We start from the raw sequence: 20,747 nt of genomic DNA, 5'->3' as shown, positions 1-20,747 counted from the left end.
GGCACCACCAAGCAAGCGGCACCATGAAGACCAAGGGGCTCTCCAAACAGGTCAGGGACAAAGTTGTGGAGAAGTACATATTTGACACTTAACATCCCACGGAGCACCATTAAATCCATTATTAAAAAATGGAAAGAATATGGCACCACAACAAACCTGCCAAGAGAGGGCCGCCCACCAAAACTCACGGACCAGGCAAGGAGGGCATTAATCAGAGAGGCAACGGAGACCAAAGATTGCCCTGAAGGAGCTGCAAAGCTCCACAGCGGAGATTGGGGTATCTGTCCATAATCTGACCACTTTAAGCCAAAAACTCCACATAGCTGGGCTTTACGGAAGAGTGGCCAGAAATAAATAAGCAAACACGTTTGGTGTTCGCCAAAAGGCATGTGGGAGACTCCCCAAACATATGAAAGAAGGTACTCTGGAGAGATGAGACTAAAATTGAGCTTTTTGGCCATCAAGGAAAATATCTGGCACAAACCCAACACCTCTCATCACCCCGAGAACACCATCCCCACAGTGAAGCATGGTGGTGGCAGCATCATGCTGTGGGGATGTTTTTAATTGGCAGGGACTGGGAAACTGGTCAGAATTGAAGAAATGATGGATGGCGCTAAATACAGGGAAATTCTTATGGGAAACCCTTTTCAGTCTTCCAGAGATTTGAGACTGGGCTGGAGGTTCACCTTCCAGCAGGACTGCTAAATCAACACTTGAGTGGTGTAAGGGGACACATTTAAATGTCTTGGAATGGCCTAGTCAAAGCCCAGACCTCATTCCAATTGAGAGTCTGTGGTATGACTTAAAGATTGCTGTACACCAGCGGAACCCATCCAACTTGAAGGAGCTGGAGCAGTTTTGCCTAGGAGAATGGGCAAAAATCCCAGTGGCTAGATGTGCCAAGCTTATAGACATACCCCAAGAGACTTGCAGCTGTAATTGCTGCAAAAGATGGCTCTACATAGTATTGACTTTGGGGGGGGGGTGAATAGTTATGCACGCTCAAGTTTTTTTCTTTTTTTCCCCATAAATAAAAATATTTTGCATCTTCAAAGTGGTAGGCATGTTGTGTAAATTAATACAAACCCCCCAAAAATCAATTTTAATTCCAGGTTGTAAGGCAACAAAATAGGAAAAATGCCAAGGGGGGTGAATACTTTCGCAAGCCACTGTATTCACACCCCTAGACTTTTTCCACATTTTGTTCTTACAAAGTGGGATTCAAATGGATGTAATTGTCCTTTTTTTGGTCAAGGATCTACACAAAATACTCTGTGGAATAAAAATCCCAACATTTGTAAACAATGAATGAAAAATAAAACACTATCTTGATTAGATAAGTATTCAAACCCCTGAGTCAATACATGTTAGAATCACCTTTGGCAGCGAGTACAGCTGTGAGTCTTTCTGGGTAAGTCTCTTATTTGTTTATTTTTTTTGCACATTCTTTAAAAAATTCTTCAAGCTCTGTCATGTTGGTTGTTGATCATTGCTTGACAGCCATTTTCAAGTCTTGCCATAGATCTTCAAGACGATTTAAGTCAAATCTGTAACCAGGCCACTCAGGAACATTCAATGTCGTCTTGGTAAGCAACTCCAGTGTTTATTTGGCCTTGTGTTTTAGGTTATTGTCCTGCTGAAAGGTGAAATTGTCTCCCAGTTTCTGTTGAAAGCAGACGGAACCAGGGTTTCTTCTAGGATTCTGCCTGTGCTTAGCTCTATTCCGTTTCTTTTTATCCCCCAAAAAACTCCCTAGTCGTTGCAGATTACAAACATACCCATAACATGATGCAGCCACCACTGTGCTTGAAAATATGAAGAGTGGTACTAAGTATTGTGTTATGTTGTATTCAGGACAAAAAGTTAATTTCTTTGCCACATTTATTGCAGTTTTACTTTAGCGCCTTATTGCAAACAGGATGCATGTTTTGGAATATTTGTATTCTGTACAGGCTTCCTTTTTTTCACTCTGTCATTTAGGTTAGTATTGTGGAGTAACTACAATGTTGTTGATCTATCCTCAGTTTTAAAGTCACCATTGGACTCATGGTAAAAATCCATGAGCGGTTTCCTTCCTCTACGGCAACTAAGTTAGGAAGGATGTATTTGTAGTGACTTGGTGAATTGATACATCATCCAAAGTGTAATTAATAACTTCACCATGCTGAAAGGGATATTCAACGTCTGTTTTTGTTTTTGTATCTACCAATAGGTGCCCTTCTTTATGAGGCATCGGAAAACCTCTCTGGTCTTTGTGGTTGAATCTGTGTTTGAAATTCACTGCTCGACTGAGAGACCTTACAGATAATTGTATGTGTGAGGTACAGAGATGAGGTAGTCATTCAAAAATCATGTTAAACACTTATTGCACACTGAGTGAGTCCATGCAACTTGTCATGTGACTTGTTAAGCAAGTTTTTACTCCTGAACTTATTTAGGCTTGACTGACAACATTTTAGCTTTTCATTTTTTATTAATTTAAACAAATTTAAAAACATAGTTCCACTTTGACATTATGGGGTATTGTGTGTAGGCCAGTGACACAACATCTGAATTTAATCTATTTTTAGTTCAGGCTGTAACCCAACAAATTGTGGAAAAAGTCACATAGATCTCAACTTGTCTACATTTGGAACGTTTTCTGACAAATTTGCGCTTTCCATCAGGCCTGTCGTGACATGTACTTTACTTGCATAAAAAGGTTGGATGGAAACCTGTTTACTCACAGCTTTATATAGTAGTCAGGGAAATACATTCTGTGAGAGGAAATACAAATGGTTCTAACATAATAATTTTTGATGAAAGCTATAAAAACACGTTTTCCATCAGAGCTGGCCAGAAAAGTAACATGTTAACAATGGATCAATATCCCTGTGCATTACATTAGATTTACGCTTACACATAGCACTTCATTTCTTTGATATAGCCTACTGTATCTGTAGTGGTGAAGGAATGACACTGAGCAAGATTAGCCTTCCTTTTTTAAACATAAATTGAAGAGTTAGGCCTATACATCATGAGTTTACTCCTATGACATCAAAAGCATAGGCTTCATTGTTATGATGATAATGTCAGACTTTCTTCACTTGTTTTTTTAAGTCGATAGTTCCGTCCTACAACATCAAGCGGTTGATTTATAGTAACTTCCCTTTAATATCTTAATTAATATCTTGATTACTATGTTAATCATCCCTTATCTAATTACCACAAATTAAGCTTATAAGCATGAGGATTGACTTCAAAGTCATTATCTGCCAAATCCAATTTTAACTTTTCAGTTTGACTCAACATAGTCTAGATGGACAGTCATTGTACGAAATTATATTGAGAAGAGAAATGGGCCTAGTTGCTTTCAATTAAATGGTATTATAAATGCATTATTGTTGAGTTTAAATGGCTGTCATGAAATAGGCTAGGCTAGTCGATGGCCTATAATCTGGATTTAAGAAACTATTGAGTGCCAGTTAGAATTAGACACATATTTGTCAAACTCAAGGAGCACAACCCTTTGCATTCAATTCAAAATGAGATACGAGTTTTTGTCAAAGAATGTGTTCTTCCTTATGCCTTGTCCCAGGTCAGTGACTTCAGGCCTCAACTCTCCTGCCAAAACCAGCTCCATGGAGAAAAAGCTTCATATTAAAAGCAAAGAACTTCAAGAAACTCAAGACAAATGTCACAAGGTAATGTGCTGCTTCATTTTTGTGTGTTTTCTTTCCTGGAAATGGGCCACATATAGTCTCCAGGCACTATTTAACCTGAATGTAAACACATCTCGACTCTCCAACTGTATTCTCCCTCTCAGATGATTTGTTTACACACATTGATTTTTAATTGATGAACTCATTGAAATATCTCATTGAAATCTGAGATAATTAGGAGGTTGTAGTGGAGTTATGATGTGCATACTGCTGCGTGCGCAGTGTAGCATACACATGGCATACTCTCTTGATGGATATTGATTTGAGTGCAAATATAACCAATATAGTCTAAAATCAGCTTTTTAACCCAATTAATTACTGTTAATTAATTATGTATTTATTACCCGATGGGGCAGGAGATCTCGCATGACAGTTACAGTGATATGGGGCAAACTTTAACATTATACACCTTTTTGAGTGAATATCTCATCTCATTTGACAAAATGTATACAACTCTGAGAAAGAAACATTTCTGTTTACAACTCTGGAAAATAAAGCTTTGAGTCACTGTACAATATTTAGCTTTGGTGTCCCTTGTGGCTTATTTCCTAGATGGAGCAGGAAATCTCTAGGTTTCAGCGCAAGATGACCGACCTGGAGTCAGTTCTGCACCAAAAGGATGTGGAGCTCAAAGCCTCTGAGACCCAGAGGACTATCCTGGAGCAGGACCTGGCCACCTACATCACTGAGTGCAGCGTGAGTACCTAATTATATGTGTCCATCCAAAACTATACTTACGGTTACAGCCATTTTGCTATAAAATAAATGTGTTAACTCCATGTCTTAGAATATCTAGTTGCATATCTACACATATAGTGGAGTGAATATTGGACAATGGCGTGTCTCCATGCATCTGTTACTACATTACAACCTTTTTAATGCGTCCCATATAGTTTAGTATATGCATGACTTCTGAGAATAATGCGGTGTTGTCATACATTTCTCCACTTGAGTAGAGTAGACCTACTGCATTATAGGATGATATATTTGAATGCATTGGGATTTATTTACGGTGTGTGTGTGTGTGTGTTATTTGTGCGTGTGTTTCCACAGAGCTTAAAGCGCAGCCTGGAGGCAGCCCGTGTGGAGGTGTCTCAGGAGGATGACAAGGCTCTGCAGCTGCTGCATGACATCAGAGAGCAGAGCAGCAAGCTGCAGGAGATCAAGGAGCAGGTAGAATCACACTTAAACTTTGACTTCACTTCATCAACCCCGTCCTTACCATTGAACCGCATGCTTACTGAATTTTTACCCCAAGAGTCGTATGTATCAAGCATGTCAGAGCAGGGCTCTGCAGTGCGACCATTTTACTTGCGTATACGCCTAAATATCTTGCTGTGCGACCTGGAATTTTAATTTAGGAGCACCAGTGTGCCTAGAAAAATGAAGGATTCTAGCTTTACTATCGCAAATATTTTTCATTGTGCTCCTACATTTGTGTGCACCTACATCTTTCAACTTAGGCGCACACGTGCTCCTTGTGAAAAGAAGACAGCATAGAGCCCTGCAGAGTATGAGTTGGATCAGGTTATGATGTAAAAGGCCAAACTGGTCCTAAATTAGCATTCCTACTCTGAGATGCTTGATACATACGGCACCAAACCTACTAACTAACCCTCTGCCTTTCTGAGTTGAATGCATCACACAACTAAAGTTGTGTCCCAAACTCAAGACATGTCCCCTAGAGGTTCTAGTAAGGGAAACACCATTTTGTAAACTTTCCCAAAATCTAGAACACATAAAATGCACTCTAGTAAGAAACAATGATGTATGTCTATGATCAGGGCTCTTGCATCCTGAAAGCACTCAATGGTCAGTGAGCACCTTAGTTCATTGTGTAGCCAGGCCAGTGTTACTTTTCCGCTCTTCCGTCTCTGTCTCATATCTACATTGTAAGGTCATCATTAGAACATCCATCATACAGAAGCCCTTTTCATATTTGCAATACATAATGCATATGCTCTTTAATGCAGTATATTATTGCACTCATCACTAACTGTACAGTATCGTTCTCTTTAGTATTACCTTCTTCTGTGACCCTTCACACAAATATTGGTAGACACAATGACATGCACGCACACACACTTCGTCATGGAGAGTATGGCTTTATAATGCGGTCCTTTGTAGTAGGGCTGGGAGTTGCCAGGGACCTCACGATATTATCACGATTCTTAGGTGCAGATACGATATGTATTGCGATTCTCACGATTTTATATGTATTGGGATTCAATACTGTGATTGTATTGCGATCCGATGTTCCAAACATATTGCTAACCGTATGTCTGCTGCAGAGGGACAAGACAGAGCCATGATAAAACATGTTTTGATCAGTCATGGAAATAAAAGTGCTGAAAACAAATTGACTCTGTATTTAAAAAGAAGAACAAGGGAAAATACTGGAGTTTTGGTGAAAGTACAGCCAACTAGCAAATTAATTTTGCGATATTGTCAAAACGATACGATATATCGTAAAAAATAATATCCCAATATGCAACTATCTTAAAAAAAAAAAAAAACACTACTTTGTAGCTCAATTGGTAGAGCATGGCGCTTGTAACACCAGGGTAGTGGGTTCGATTCCCGGGACCACCCATACGTAAAATGTATGCACGCATGACTAAGTCGCTTTGGATAGAAGCGTCTGCTAAATGGCATTTATTATTATTATTATTATGATTATATTTGTAACTCTTATGTGTCCTTTTAAACATAAACACAAGGAGACACACACACACAAAATCCTGTGGTCTAGGTCTAGTCTGTGGTCTAGGAGCCAGTGATTGGTCTAGGAGCCAGTGAATGGTCTAGGAGCCAGTGAATGGTCTAGGAGCCAGTGATTGATGTTCTCTGTGGCAGGCAGCAGTGTGAGAGAGTTCCACACCCACAGTAGGGATCAGCAGGCTTAGCAAGCCTCTCTTTGTCTGTGATTCATCCACTCCACATGCTCATATACTATACAGCGGCAGGTAAGAGGCTTTTACCCCACCGTCTCAATGAGAGGCTCATTCTACTGCTGTTAGTACAACAAGCCAGCTCTAGTCGGATATGATCAATTTGAAACCTGTATGTGTGAATCATTAAGGGAAAAGACTCAAGAGGACTTTTGTTTTGACGATGTGATGATTATAAGGATGATGTTTTCCGTCCTGAAGAGTGGATGTCATTATAGTAATTATGAAACCTTTTAAAATCCTCCACGACAACTCCGCAGAAATGATGAGCCAGTCACACACACACACACACACACATTCATGAGGCTTTAATTCCCAGGGGCCCAGAATATGTTCATCCTGGCCTGCATATAATTCTCTTGAACTACGCGTGTAATTTTCTTTGCCCTGTGTCCCAGGAGTATCATGCCCAGCTGGAGGAGGCAGACCCACACTGAACCCTTGTCTCTCTCTTTGCCCCCTGCGGTAGGAGTACCATGCCCAGCTGGAGGAGATGCAGGTCACCATCCGGCAGCTGGAGGAGGACCTGTCTGCCGCCAGGCGCCGTAGTGACCTGTACGAGTCAGAGCTCCGAGACTCCCGGAACACCAGCGAGGAGCTCAAGAGGAAGGCTGTGGACTACCAGCAGAGGATCCAGAAGGTGTGTGAATACTGAGTAGGAACTCATGGAGGTGAATAAAGGTGCAATCTGAATGCTAACATGTGGGATTTCTGTCCCCAAGGCAAAGGAGCAGGGTAAAGCTGAGGTGGAGGAGCTCCTTTCCAAACTGGAGAAGGTATGCCCTGCTGTCCATGGGTGAACTGTATTGTGGATTACTCTTCAAAAATCTTTGGGTATTGAATCGTCGTTTTGTGAAGTCCCATAGAGAATGAAATGGATAATATCAATAATTTATGTATTGCCTTGCACTGATGCGTTTTGGGCTCAGCCTTCTGCAGAGATTAGGTCCCATTATTAATAGATCGATTTCACACATTGGCATTACAGTCAGCTAATATTTCATACTGTTTTTCAGACCAATGCTGAACAGCAAGTGAAAATCCTGGAACTCCAAGACAAACTCTCCAAGGTATATTTTCTAAAGTACAGAGCACACACACACACAGGTGTCCTGCACGTCACCATAGAATAGCTTAGTGAACCAAAATGAATGATTTAGTTATCAGCGGTCATCACTGTGGTCCAATAGGTACATAGCTATGAATAGCTTCTGATGTAAGGAGTCATTGACATTCACAGTTCACTGAAGTTGTGGGTACAAACGTTTCTTGGCTAAATGGCAGTGCCATTTAATGATGTTGTATCATACCCTTGTTGCCTGTGTTGGGATCTTGGGAATAAAAAGGCATGAAGCCTAATGGCCTTTGTTGTCTCATTTGACCCTTGACCCCCAGGCGGTGAAAGCCAGTACAGAAGCCACGGAGCTGCTGCAGAACATCCGGCAGGCTAAAGAACGTCTGGAGCAGGAGCTTGAGCGGCTGCGCGGCAAGGCCGACCCCAGCGACACCCTCCGACGACGTCTCAGAGAGACCGAGGTACGGTTGTTCATGTTTAGTTGTTTTGAATTGTAATGATTTATTGTGTTACATCCATGTACTGTATTTCAGTCACGGGAGGTTGGTGGCACCTTAATTGGGGAGGACGGGCTCGTGGTAATGGCTGGAGCGGAATTAGTGGAATGGTATCAAACACATGGTTTCTATGTGTTTGATGCCATTCCAGCCATTATTATGAGCCGTCCTCCCCTCAGCAGCCTCCACTGATTTCAGTGTTGTTGACTGTCATGTGGGTATTATTAAGAACTTGTTGTGTGTCCTGCAGGAGGGCAGGAAGACCCTGGAGAACCAGGTGAAACGTCTGGAGATGGTGGAGCGACGAGAGAACAAGCTGAAGGATGACATCCAGACCAAATCCCAGCAGATCCAGCAGATGGCTGATAAGATCCTGGTGAGAGCCGAGGGCTAAGTCCCCTCTTAATACCCTGACCCCCCTCCACTCCTCTATTCCTCTCTATACTACCTTTATCCTAGAGCATAGATTCAAGCATGCACATTCACACGAATAGTCGCACAACACACACACATACACACACACACACACACACACACACACACACACACACACACAGGGAATGTCCTGCTTGCTGTCCCATGGCATGCACACACCCATTTCTCTCACTTTGGATGTCCCTCCTGCTGTCACGAGCCACAAAGAAACCACCACTCACACAGGCGACCTCTTTCCTTACGCGCACCGGTCGGGCTGCATGCCAACATGAACGGCCACCGCTACCACCGTGTCATGGATAAACAGCTCTTCCAAGCAAGTGTCTCTGTCATGGACTGAGTGACAGTGTGGATAGTGCTTTCATCCATATTGTGTTGTTTCCTTTCATGTTCATTTAGTAGTTTCTTGTCATTACCTTGTGTGATAAATGGTGTGTTTGCTTGTACAGGAGCTGGAAGAGAACCTGAGGGAGACCCAGTCCACAGCCCAGCGGATGGAGGCTCACCTGGTGCAGAAGGAGAGGCTCTATGAGGACAAAATTAAGGTAGAGAGGACTTTAAGTCATCCTTGAGACCATGATGTGCAGGCTGTCTTTCTGTATTGAAAAGTGTGGCCAAGTGAGTGTACTAGTGACCTGGCTTTCTTGGTCCCCCAGATCTAGGGGTACTGTTCGATTGGGCACACCATAGCAAAACAGTTTGCAACAGAATTAAATAAATCGGTGTTCTTATTGGACAAGGTCAGGTAGTACCTCCGCATTGCACTCAGTTTCAAAACATTTTGAATACTGCCCAGGTTCTGGAGGCCCAGATGAAGGTGGACCTGGCAGACAAGGAGAGCCTGGAGTCCAAACGGGCTCAGCATGAGGAAGAGGCCCGGGAGAAGTGTAAGCTCCTCAGTGAACAGAAAGCGGTAAGACCATATTTCAATGTAAATAATACAATGTGTTCCGACTTATTTTTCTCTGCCAATCTCATCAATTCTGCTCAAGCAGGAAAAACTGGGCTAAAAGACTAAAATGAAACAAGGTGCAGCTGAAAAAGTTTTAACTAGCATACTCGCTTTGTACTTTTTAATTGACTGCACTCTTTGATTGTAGCCAGTTCTTTACTATATTGCTGTACAAAGCTGTGTAGATTGGCCATACAGTATGTGCAGGGATGTACAGTCCAACACGGTTTGCTTTTGTGAGGGTGAAAACTCTCTGCGAATATCAATGTGATGACTGTAGCTAATAGAGGAGAGGAATTGTTTTTATGACTCACATAGGCTACATGTTATAGAACAGGAGTGAGCCAATTAGACTCCCAATTATGGGGCCGCGTGGGCGAGAGTCTCCGAGACTTCTGCTACAGCTTGTGTTTGTTTGAGGACAGATCCTCTGACATGTTTATGGGCTAAGTTTCTTGTTTGTTTTGTTTGGCGCTCCACTCAATTTGTCGAAGGGAATGCTGTCAAGGCTGCGATTAATTCAGAGTATTCCATTACAGGGGGTCACTCTGCAAAGTCCAAGTTTAAGTCTGTAATCTGGTTAATGTGATAGACTTGAGTTAGCTACCACTAATAGGCTTTAGGATCAGAACCAGACGACATTTGACATTGACAGAAAGGGATTCTGGTCTGCACATGAATGTAGCATTAGCCTATGTATTAGTTTAGCATTTCAGTCCAGGGCATGTCCACGGTAACAGAGTGACACTGACACTCCGATTTTTCACTTTAAAATGCATGTCAAACAAAAACCAATGATTGCAAAGTTAAACAAACCATACAACTCTATGCACAATGACTACAGCATCACCCCGTTACCTTGGAATTGCTCTACAGTAGCTACAGTCAGAGCCATATATTTTATGATAATGCTTTTATATTTAGTCCCAGTCTGAATATATGGCTCTGGCTAAAATCTTCTACCATTTTTCCCCCGACAGTTTCAGGTGTCTGTTTTCATGGAAGTGATAAACAATCAACACATTTTTGTTGTGTGCGATGTACAAATGCGGTAAAATATATTGGCACCCTTGCATTTTACAATGGAGTGCAATGGAGCAGAATGTTCAGAATTTTTATTTTCAAAAACTGGTTGAATGCCTATTTTTACCTATAGGCACCTGCAACTTACCACAGGTGAGATAAATTACACAGTAAACGAGAATCATTGCCTACAATCATTTGCCTGTGCAGTTGTAAATCAGACAAACACAAGTAAACACCCACAGTATTCAATTTCAACTTATTTTAGAAGAAAGACTGCAAGGGTGCTGATACATTTGACCACATTTGTAAGCTGTAAGCGTGCTTCTTCATAAATAGATAGGATCCCATTACATCCATGTTTCAATTATTCACACCCTTCACAGTTTTCACATTATGTTCCCTTAAATTGAAATGGAAAAAAAGGCCTTAAAATGGGTTGTTATTTCATGTCTCTAAGTCTGCCTGTTTGTGTTGCACTTCCTTTTTTTCCAGACCATCAACGCCATGGACTCCAAGATGAAGAATCTGGAGCAGCGGATCAGCGAGCTCTCTGAGGCCAACAAGTTAGCTGCTAACAGTAGCATCTACACCCAGAAAAACATGTAAGTACAAACAGTAGCATCTACACCCAGAAAAACATGTGAGTACTAACAGTAGCATCTATATACCCAGAAAAACATCTGAGTACTAACAGTAGCATCTACATCCAGAAAAACATCTGAGTACTAACAGTAGCATCTACACCCAGAAAAACATCTGAGTACTAACAGTAGCATCTACACCCAGAAAAACATCTGAGTACTAACAGTAGCATCTACACCCAGAAAAACATCTGAGTACTAACAGTAGCATCTACACCCAGAAAAACATCTGAGTACTAACAGTAGCATCTACACCCAGAAAAACATCTGAGTACTAACAGTAGCATCTACACCCAGAAAAACATCTGAGTACTAACGGTAGCATCTATATACCCAGAAAAACATCTGAGTACTAACAGTAGCAGCTACACTACCGGTCAAAAGTTTCAGAACACCTACTCATTCAAGGGTTTTTCTTTATTTTTACTGTTTTCTACATTGTAGAATAATAGTGAAGATATCACAACTATGAAATAACACATATGGAATCATGTAGTAACCAAAAAATATATATTTGAGATTCTTCAAATAGCCACCCTTTGCCTTGATGACAGCTTAGCACACTCTTGGCATTCTCTCAACCAGCTTCACCTGGAATGCTTTTCCAACCGTCTTGAAGGAGTTCCCACTTATGCTGAGCACTTGTTGGCTGCTTTTCCTTCACTCTGCAGTCCAAATCATCCCAAACCATCTCAGTTTGGTTGAGGTCGGGGGATTGTGGAGGCCAGGTCATATGATGCAGCACTCCATCACTCTCTTCTTGGTAAAATAGCCCTTACACAGCCTGGAGGTGTGTTGGGTCATTGTCCTGTTGAAAAACAAATGATAGTCCCACTAAGCCCAAACCAGATGGGATGGCGTATCGCTGCAGAATGCTGTGGTAGCCATGCTGGTTAAGTGTGCCTTGAATTCTAAATAAATCACAGACAGTGTCACCAGCAAAGCACCCCCACACCATAACACCTTCTCCTCCATGCTTTACGGTGGGGACTACACATGCAGAGATCATCTGTTCACCCACACCGCGTCTCACAAAGACATGGCGGTTGGAACCAAAAATCTCAAATTTGGACTCCAGATCAAATGTCCATTGCTCGTGTTTCTTGGCACACGCAGGTCTCTTCTTCTTATTGGTGTCCTTTAGTAGTGGTTTATTTGCAGCAATTCGACCATGAAGGCCTGATTCACACAGTCCCCTCTGAACAGTTGATGTTGAGATGTGTCTGTGACTTGAACTCTGTGAAGCATTTATTTGGGCTGCAATTTCTGAGGCTGGTAACTCTAATGAATTTATCCTCTGCTGCAGAGGTAACTCTGGGTCTTCCATTCCTGTGGTTGTGCTCATGAGAGCCAGTTTCATCATAGCGCTTGATGGTTTTTGCAACTGCACTTGAATAAACTTTCAAACTTCTTGAAATGTTCCGTTTTGACTGACCTTCATGTCTTGAAGTAATGATGGACTGTCGTTTCTCTTCACTTATTGAGCTGTTCTTGCCATAATATGGACTTAGCCCTATTTGGTAAAATACCATCTTCTGTATACCCCCCCACCTTGTCACAACACAACTGATTGGCTCAAACGCATTAAGGAGGAAAGAATACCTGCCTGAGGACAAAGTTACACAAATAATAAACAACTATGACAGGACTGATAAGAAGCCCAATATAAAGCAAACATATTTATCATACAAAAGAGCCCAAACTCCGAGTGATGTTTCACATTTTTACTCAGCGAAGCTGTACCAGCTGAATACAGATTCAATACAGTGCAGTGTCCATTTATACCCTGAGCTCTCACCCCTCCCTTCCACAAAGATGTACTTAAGTACTTTTCCATCACCCAGGATTTCTCTGTGCTCCTCTGTGCATATCACAGGCTTATCTGTCAGGAGAGGCCTTGAGTTATTGGGAGTACACATTCCTGCAGTCCACTAAATAATTACACTTATCATACACAGAGATTTAACCAAACACTAATTTCAATCTCTAAGGATATATAAAAACGATATATTCATACTAAGAGAATATAATTATATAAAACAGTCATATAAAACAGTAATTTACAATCTATCAGGACAATACAAAAATGTTAAACGTTCATGTGCAATAGTGTAAGACTTCAGTTGGTTAGCGATCTCAGGCTACCAAAACCAAAGAGTTGGAGATCTTGTAGCAGTCCTGCATTGCATCATGTTCACAGCAACATTTATGGAGATGAGCAGTGGCATGGCCAGTCCTTGCCCCTCAATACACTACTGTCTCCTCCCCCGCTGACTTGTTGTCCCAGCTAGCCCCTCTCGACAGAATAGCTAGCTAGGCTCTCTCGGCTAGTGGAAATTGCATCCTGCATCTCCATGGATACCAGGGGTTCAGACAAAAGGCTAAAATGTCCTTTGGTTGGCACCTTTTTATGTTGTTCATTAGTTAATACTACCACTCCTATGCACTGCACATGCATTTTTACACATTATATGCATAAAATAAACAAAACAGACAGGAGACGGAACCGACACCACCCGTCGCCATTACAGCGCCAAAAAATTATAATAAATAAAACACCTGATACTCCACACCCAACTAAACTCCATCTCCCTCAGTTCTCTTTCAATCATATCATTCTCTCCCCATCCCTTCAGAGAACCAAAGTTGTATACGTAACCAAATAAGTTTACAATTGTTACCCAAACAATGCATTTTTTGGTTGAAACATCAATGGTCTCTCTCACTGTGTCTGGCTATGGTTGTGGCAGGAAAGCCCAGGAGGAGATGATCTCGGAGCTGAGGCAGCAGAAGTTCTACCTAGAGTCCCAGGCGGGGAAGCTGGAGGCCCAGAATGCCAAGCTGGAGGAGCACCTTGAGAAGATGAGTCAGCAGGAGCAAAGCAAGAGGAGCCGTCTGCTGGAGCTGGAGACCAGACTCCGAGAGGTCAGAGTCGAACTGAATTGAATAAAATGTATTGATCCCCAGAGGGGAATTTGGATAAATAGGAGAGAAGCCAGGGAAGAGGAGAAGGGCTACCTGTATGGTGCAACAATTAGACTTTATGGGCTGGCTTCCCAGACACTGATTAAGCCAAGTCCTGGACTAAAAAGCATATTTGTGCTTTTGAAATTGCTTTTTTAGTCTAGGGCTAGGCTTAATCAGTGTCTGAGAAACCAGCCCAAAAAGTGTTGACTTTGGCTGGCATTTACACAAAGCTACTTGCATGCAACTTCAGTTGCAGTTTCAAGTAATATATCACCTCAAGCAACTTTACTGTTCTAAAGAAACAATTCATGAAACAAGGTGCAGTTGATTTACCCACACCCGTGTATTATCCAATCAAATCCAAAGCAAAGCCAAGGCCCTTTAACCTCTGACCCTTCAACCTTTGGTGTTCTAGATGGGCCTGGAGCACGAGGAGCAGAAGCTGGAGATCAAGCGTCAGGTGACGGAGTTGACGTTGTCGCTGCAGGAGCGGGAGTCCCAGATTAGCGGGCTGCAGGCGGCACGCCACGCCCTGGAGAGCCAGCTGCAGCAGGCCAAGACAGAGCTGGAGGACACCACCGCCGAGGCCGAGGAGGAGATCACTGCCCTCAGGGTGAGAGGAGAGGACGTTGGCAGGTCAACGAGACAAGTCAAACCTGCACAGCTATACACATGTAAATCACACCAGAGGTCAAGACTTTTGTTTTATTTTTTCAGGCTCACAGAGATGAAATCCAACGCAAGTTTGACGCCCTGAGAGACAGTTGCTCAGTAAGTAAAATGTGTCGGAATTCCAAACGCAGTAAATGTCAGTATAGATTAGAATGTCAGTTCAAGCAAAGCAATGAAAGATATAATGGTTGAATTCAGTTTGTGTGTGTGTCCCACCACCAGGTGATCACAGATCTGGAGGAGCAGCTGACCCAGCTGAGCCAGGAGAACGCCGAGCTGAACAGACAGAACTTCTACCTGTCCAAGCAGCTGGACGAGACCACGGACGAGACGGACGACCGCCTGCAGCTGGGACAGGACGTGGACCGCCTCCGCCGCGAGGTGGCCGACCGAGAGATGCACCTCAACAACCAGAAGCAGGTGACGGACGTCTGCTCATCATTTGTTTCCTGCACCTTCCTGAATGTTTGTTAAATGTTTGTGATACGTTCCATGACATAGGGACACTGAAGAAAGGCTGAATATATATATATATATATATATAACAGTGAGAGAAAAAAGTATTTGATCCCCTGCTGATTTTGTAAGTTTGCCCACTGACAAAGAAATGATCAGTCTATAATTTTTATGGTAGGTTTATTTGAACAGAAAAACGCATGTCAAAAATGTTATAAATTGATTTGCATTTTAATGAGGGAAATAAGTATTTGACCCCCTCTCAATCAGAAAAATGTCTGGCTCCCAGGTGTCTTTTATACAGGTAACGAGCTGAGATTAGGAGCACACTCTTAAATATGTAAAAACACCTGTCCACAGAAGCAATCAATCAATCAGATTCCAAACTCTCCACCATGGCCAAGACCAAAGAGCTCTCCAAGGATGTCAGGGACAAGATTGTAGACCTACACAAGGCTGGAATGGGCTACAAGACCATCGCCAAGCAGCTTGGTAAGAAGGTTGGTGCGATTATTCGCAAATGGAAGAAACACAAAATAACTGTCAATCTCCCTCGGCCTGGGGCTCCATGCAAGATCTCACCTCGTGGAGTTGCAATGATCATGAGAACGGTGAGGAATCAGCCCAGAACTACACGGGAGGATCTTGTCAATGATCTCAAGGCAGCTGGGACCATAGTCACCAAGAAAACAATTGGTAACACACTACGCCGTGAAGGACTGAAATCCTGCAGTGCCCGCAAGGTCCCCCTGCTCAAGAAAGCACATACAGTGGGGCAAAAAGTATTTAGTCAGCCACCAATTGTGCAAGTTCTCCCACTTAAAAAAGATGAGAGAGGCCTGTAATTTTTCATCATAGGTACACGTCAACTATGACAGACAAATTGAGAAAAAAAAATCCAGAAAATCCCATTGTAGGATTTTTAATGAATTTATTTGCAAATTATGGTGGAAAATAAGTATTTGGTCACCTACAAACAAGCAAGATTTCTGGCTCTCACAGACCTGTAACTTCTTCTTTAAGAGCTCCTCTGTCCTCCACTAGTTACCTGTATTAATGGCACCTGTTTGAACTTGTTATCAGTATAAAGACACCTGTCCACAACCTCAAATAGTCACATTCCAAACTTCACAATGGCCAAGACCAAAGAGCTGTCAAAGGACACCAAAAAACAAAATTGTAGACCTGCACCAGGCTGGGAAGACTGAATCTGCAACAGGTAAGCAGCTTGGTTTGAAGAAATCAACTGTGGGAGCAATTATTAGGAAATGGAAGACATACAAGACCACTGATAATCTCCCTCGATCTGGGGCTCCATGCAAGATCTCACCCCGTGGGGTCAAAATGATCACAAGAACGGTGAGCAAAATCCCAGAACCACACGCGGGGGGACCTAGTGAATGACCTGCTGAGAGCTGGGACCAAAGTAACAAAGGCAACCATCAGTAACACACTACGCCGCCAGGGACTCAAATCCTGCAGTGCGAGACGTGTCCCCCTACTTAAGCCAGTACATGTCCAGGCCCGTCTGAAGTGCATTTGGATGATCCAGAAGAGGATTGGGAGAATGTCATATGGTCAGATGAAACCAAAATATAACTTTTTGGTAAAAACTCAACTCGTCATGTTTGGAGGACAAAGAATGCTGAGTTGCATCCAAAGAACACCATACCTACTGTGAAGCATGGGGTTGGAAACATCATGCTTTGGGGCTGTTTTTCTGCAAAAGGGACCAAGACGACTGATCCGTGTAAAGGAAAGAATGAATGGGGCCATGTATCGTGAGATTTTAGGTGAAACCCTCCTTCCATCAGCAAGGGCATTGAAGATGAAACGTGGCTGGGTCTTTCAGCATGACAATGATCCCAAACACACCGCCCGGGCAACGAAGGAGTGGCTTCGTAAGAAGCATTTCAAGGTCCTGGAGTGGCCTGGCCAGTCTCCAGATCTCAACCCCATAGAAAATATTTGGAGGGAGTTGAAAGTCTGTGTTGCTAGCGACAGCCCCAAAACATCACTGCTCTAGAGGAGATCTGCATGGAGGAATGGGCCAAAATACCAGCAACAGTGTGTGAAAACCTTGTGAAGACTTACAGAAAACGTTTGACCTGTGTCATTGCCAACAAAGGGTATATAACAAAGTATTGAGAAACTTTTGTTATTGACCAAATACTTATTTTCCACCATCATATGCCAATAAATTCATTAAAAATCCTACAATGTGATTTTCTGGATGTTTTTTTCTAATTTTGTCTGTCATAGTTGACGTGTACCTATGATGAAAATTACAGGCCTCTCTCATCTTTTTAAGTGGGAGAACATGCACAATTGGTGGCTGACTAAATACTTTTTTTCCCCACTGTATACAGGGCCGTCTGAAGTTTGCCAATGAACATCTGAATGATTCAGGGGAGAACTGGGTGAAAGTGTTGTGGTCAGATGAGACCAAAATCGAGCTCTTTGGCATCAACTCAACTCGCCGTGTTTGGAGGAGGAGGAATGCTGCCTATGACCCCAAGAACACCATCCCCACCGTCAAACATGGAGGTGGAAACATTATGCTTTGGGGGTGTTTTTCTGCTAAGGGGACAGGACAACTTCACCGCATCAAAGGGACGATGGACGGGGCCATGTACCGTCAAATCTTGGGTGAGAACCTCCTTCCTTCTGCCAGGGCATTGAAAATGGGTCGTGGATGGATATTCCAGCATGACAATGACCCAAAACAAACGGCCAAGGCAACAAAGGAGTGGCTCAAGAAGAAGCACATTAAGGTCCTGGAGTGCCCTAGCCAGTCTCCAGACCTTAATCCCATAGAAAATCTGTGGAGGGAGCTGAAGGTTCGAGTTGCCAAACGTCAGCCTCGAAACCTTAATGACTTGGAGAAGATCTGCAAAGAGGAGTGGAACAAAATCCCTCCTGAGATGTGTGCAAACCTGGTGGCCAACTACAAGAAATGTCTGACCTCTGTGATTGCCAAGAAGGATTTTGCCACCAAGTACTAAGTCATGTTTTGCAGAGGGGTCAAATACTTATTTCCCTCATTAAAATGCAAATCAATTTATAACATTTTTGACATGCGATTTTCTAGATTTTTTTGTTGTTATTCTGTCTCTCACTGTTCAAATAAACCTACCATTAAAATTATAGACTGATCATGTCTTTGTCAGTGGGTAAACGTACAAAATCAGCAGGGGATCAAATACTTTTTTCCCTCACTGTGTGTGTATGTATGTATGTATGTATGTATGTATGTATAAGTCGCTTTGGATAAAAGCGTCTGCTAAATGGCTTATTTTTTTTTTATATATATATATATATATATATATATATATATATATATATATATATATATATATATATATATATATATATATATATATATATATATATATATATATATATATATACACACACACATACATATATATACACATACAGATACAGACTTGGCATAGGAGGTGACTAGTGTGTCAGGTCGTTATTGCAAACTAGAATGAGTTCTCAACTTCTCAATGACTTACCTGGTTACATAAAGACAAAATTAAACAAGTGACTGGTGTGCCTGTAGAACATTGAGACTCTGAAGACGACGTGCAGCATGCTGGAGGAGCAGGTTGTGGAGCTGGAGAGTCTGAATGATGAGCTGCTGGAGAAGGAGAGACAGTGGGAGGCCTGGAGGGGAGCCCTGGAGGACGAGAAGAACCAGGCTGAGAGGAGGACCCGAGACATGCAGCGCCTGATGGACAACGAGAAGCAGAATAGGTACACACACACACACACACACGCCAGGTATCATACACACATCAGCAAGCGTCATACACGCATGCGCACAAGCCTCATATATGCACACACGTACACGTGTCCTACCCACCCACACGCATCATACATAAACACATGCACACGTGCATCACACACAAACCCACACACTATACAGTACATACAAAGGTGCCACATTTATATATGCAAATGCCTGCACACACAAAACCATACACTGGCATCACACACACTAATCATACAAACATACCTACTACCCACACACAGTGAGTGTTAAGTTTCCGTGTGTGTGTAGGCTGCGTGCGGACCAGCGCAGTACCGAGTCCCGCCAGGCGGTGGAGCTAGCGGTCAGGGAGCACACAGCGGAGATCGTGGCTCTGCAGCAAGCCCTGAAAGAACAGAGACTGAAGGCAGAGAGTCTCTCTGATACGGTGAGTCTTGTCTATAGCGTGACACTAGCGACGGCAGGTTCATGGGTTTGATTCTTGCAGGGGTCACATACAGTACCAGTCAAAAGTTTGGACACACCTACTAATTCCAGGGTTTTCTTTATTTTTACTATTTTCTTATTGTAGAATAATAGTAAAGACATCAAACTATGAAATAACACATATGGAATCATGTAGTAACCAAAAAAGTGTTACCCAAATCAAAATATATTTGAGATTCTTCAAATAGCCACCCTTTGCCTTGATGACAGCTTTGCACACTCTTGGCATTCTCTCAACCAGTTTCACCTGAAATGCTTTTCCAACAGTCTTGAAGGAGTTCCCACACATGCTGTGCACTTGTTGGTTGCTTTTCCTTCACTCTGCGGTCCGACTCATCCCAAACCATCTCAATTTGGTTGAGTTCGGGGATTGTGGAGGCCAGGTCATCTGATGCAGCACTCCATCACTCTTCTTCTTGGTAAAATAGCCCTTACACAGCCTGGAGGTGTGTTGGGTCATTGTCCTGTTGAAAAACAAATGATAATCCCACTAAACCCAAACCAGATGGGATGGCGTATCGCTGCAGAATGCTGTGGTAGCCATGCTGGTTAAGTGTGCCTTGAATTCTAAATAAATCACAGACTGTGTCACCAGCAAAGCACCCCCACACCATAACACCTCCTCCATGCTTTACAATGAGAAATACACATGCAGAGATCATCCGTTCACCCACACCGCGTCTCACAAAGACATGGCGGTTGGAACCAAAAATATCAAATTTGGACTCCAGACCAAAGGACACATTTCCGTCGGTCTAATGTCCATTGTTCGTGTTTCTTGGCCCAAGCAAGTCTCTTCTTCATATTGGTGTCCTTTAGTAGTGGTTTCTTTGCAGAAATTCGACCATGAAGGCCTGATTCACACAGTCTCCTCTGAAAAGTTGATGTTGAGATGTGTCTGTTACTTGAACTCTGTGAAGCATTTATTTGGGCTGCAATTTCTGAGGCTGGTAACTCTAATGAACTTATCCTCTGCAGCAGAGGTAACTCTTGGTCTTCCATTCCTGTGGCAGTCCTCATGAGAGCCAGTTTCATCATACAGTGAGGGAAAAAAGTATTTGATCCCCTGCTGATTTTGTACGTTTGCCCACTGACAAAGAAATG

At 42.6% G+C, this 20,747-nt stretch overlaps 1 protein-coding gene across 2 annotated transcripts in view; it reads left to right on the top strand.

Annotated features, from left to right (window-relative positions):
* The window catches only part of cita (citron rho-interacting serine/threonine kinase a), a 71,539-nt gene that overhangs the window by 28,831 nt on the left and 21,961 nt on the right, over positions 1-20,747 (top strand). For both annotated transcript variants that reach the window (XM_041887929.2, XM_041887928.2), the window contains exons 11-27: positions 3,581-3,686; positions 4,257-4,400; positions 4,758-4,877; positions 7,125-7,295; positions 7,378-7,431; positions 7,672-7,725; positions 8,051-8,191; positions 8,478-8,603; positions 9,112-9,207; positions 9,459-9,575; positions 11,133-11,242; positions 14,032-14,206; positions 14,664-14,861; positions 14,966-15,019; positions 15,143-15,340; positions 18,948-19,141; positions 19,449-19,584. In XM_041887929.2, coding sequence (XP_041743863.1) covers positions 3,581-3,686; positions 4,257-4,400; positions 4,758-4,877; positions 7,125-7,295; positions 7,378-7,431; positions 7,672-7,725; positions 8,051-8,191; positions 8,478-8,603; positions 9,112-9,207; positions 9,459-9,575; positions 11,133-11,242; positions 14,032-14,206; positions 14,664-14,861; positions 14,966-15,019; positions 15,143-15,340; positions 18,948-19,141; positions 19,449-19,584 — 2,194 coding nt within the window. The remainder of the gene's footprint in view (positions 1-3,580; positions 3,687-4,256; positions 4,401-4,757; positions 4,878-7,124; positions 7,296-7,377; positions 7,432-7,671; positions 7,726-8,050; positions 8,192-8,477; positions 8,604-9,111; positions 9,208-9,458; positions 9,576-11,132; positions 11,243-14,031; positions 14,207-14,663; positions 14,862-14,965; positions 15,020-15,142; positions 15,341-18,947; positions 19,142-19,448; positions 19,585-20,747) is intronic.

Source organism: Coregonus clupeaformis, chromosome 10 (assembly GCF_020615455.1).
Source record: "Coregonus clupeaformis isolate EN_2021a chromosome 10, ASM2061545v1, whole genome shotgun sequence".
NCBI classification, from domain to species: domain Eukaryota; kingdom Metazoa; phylum Chordata; class Actinopteri; order Salmoniformes; family Salmonidae; genus Coregonus; species Coregonus clupeaformis.
This window is presented reverse-complemented; position numbering and strand designations above follow the sequence as displayed.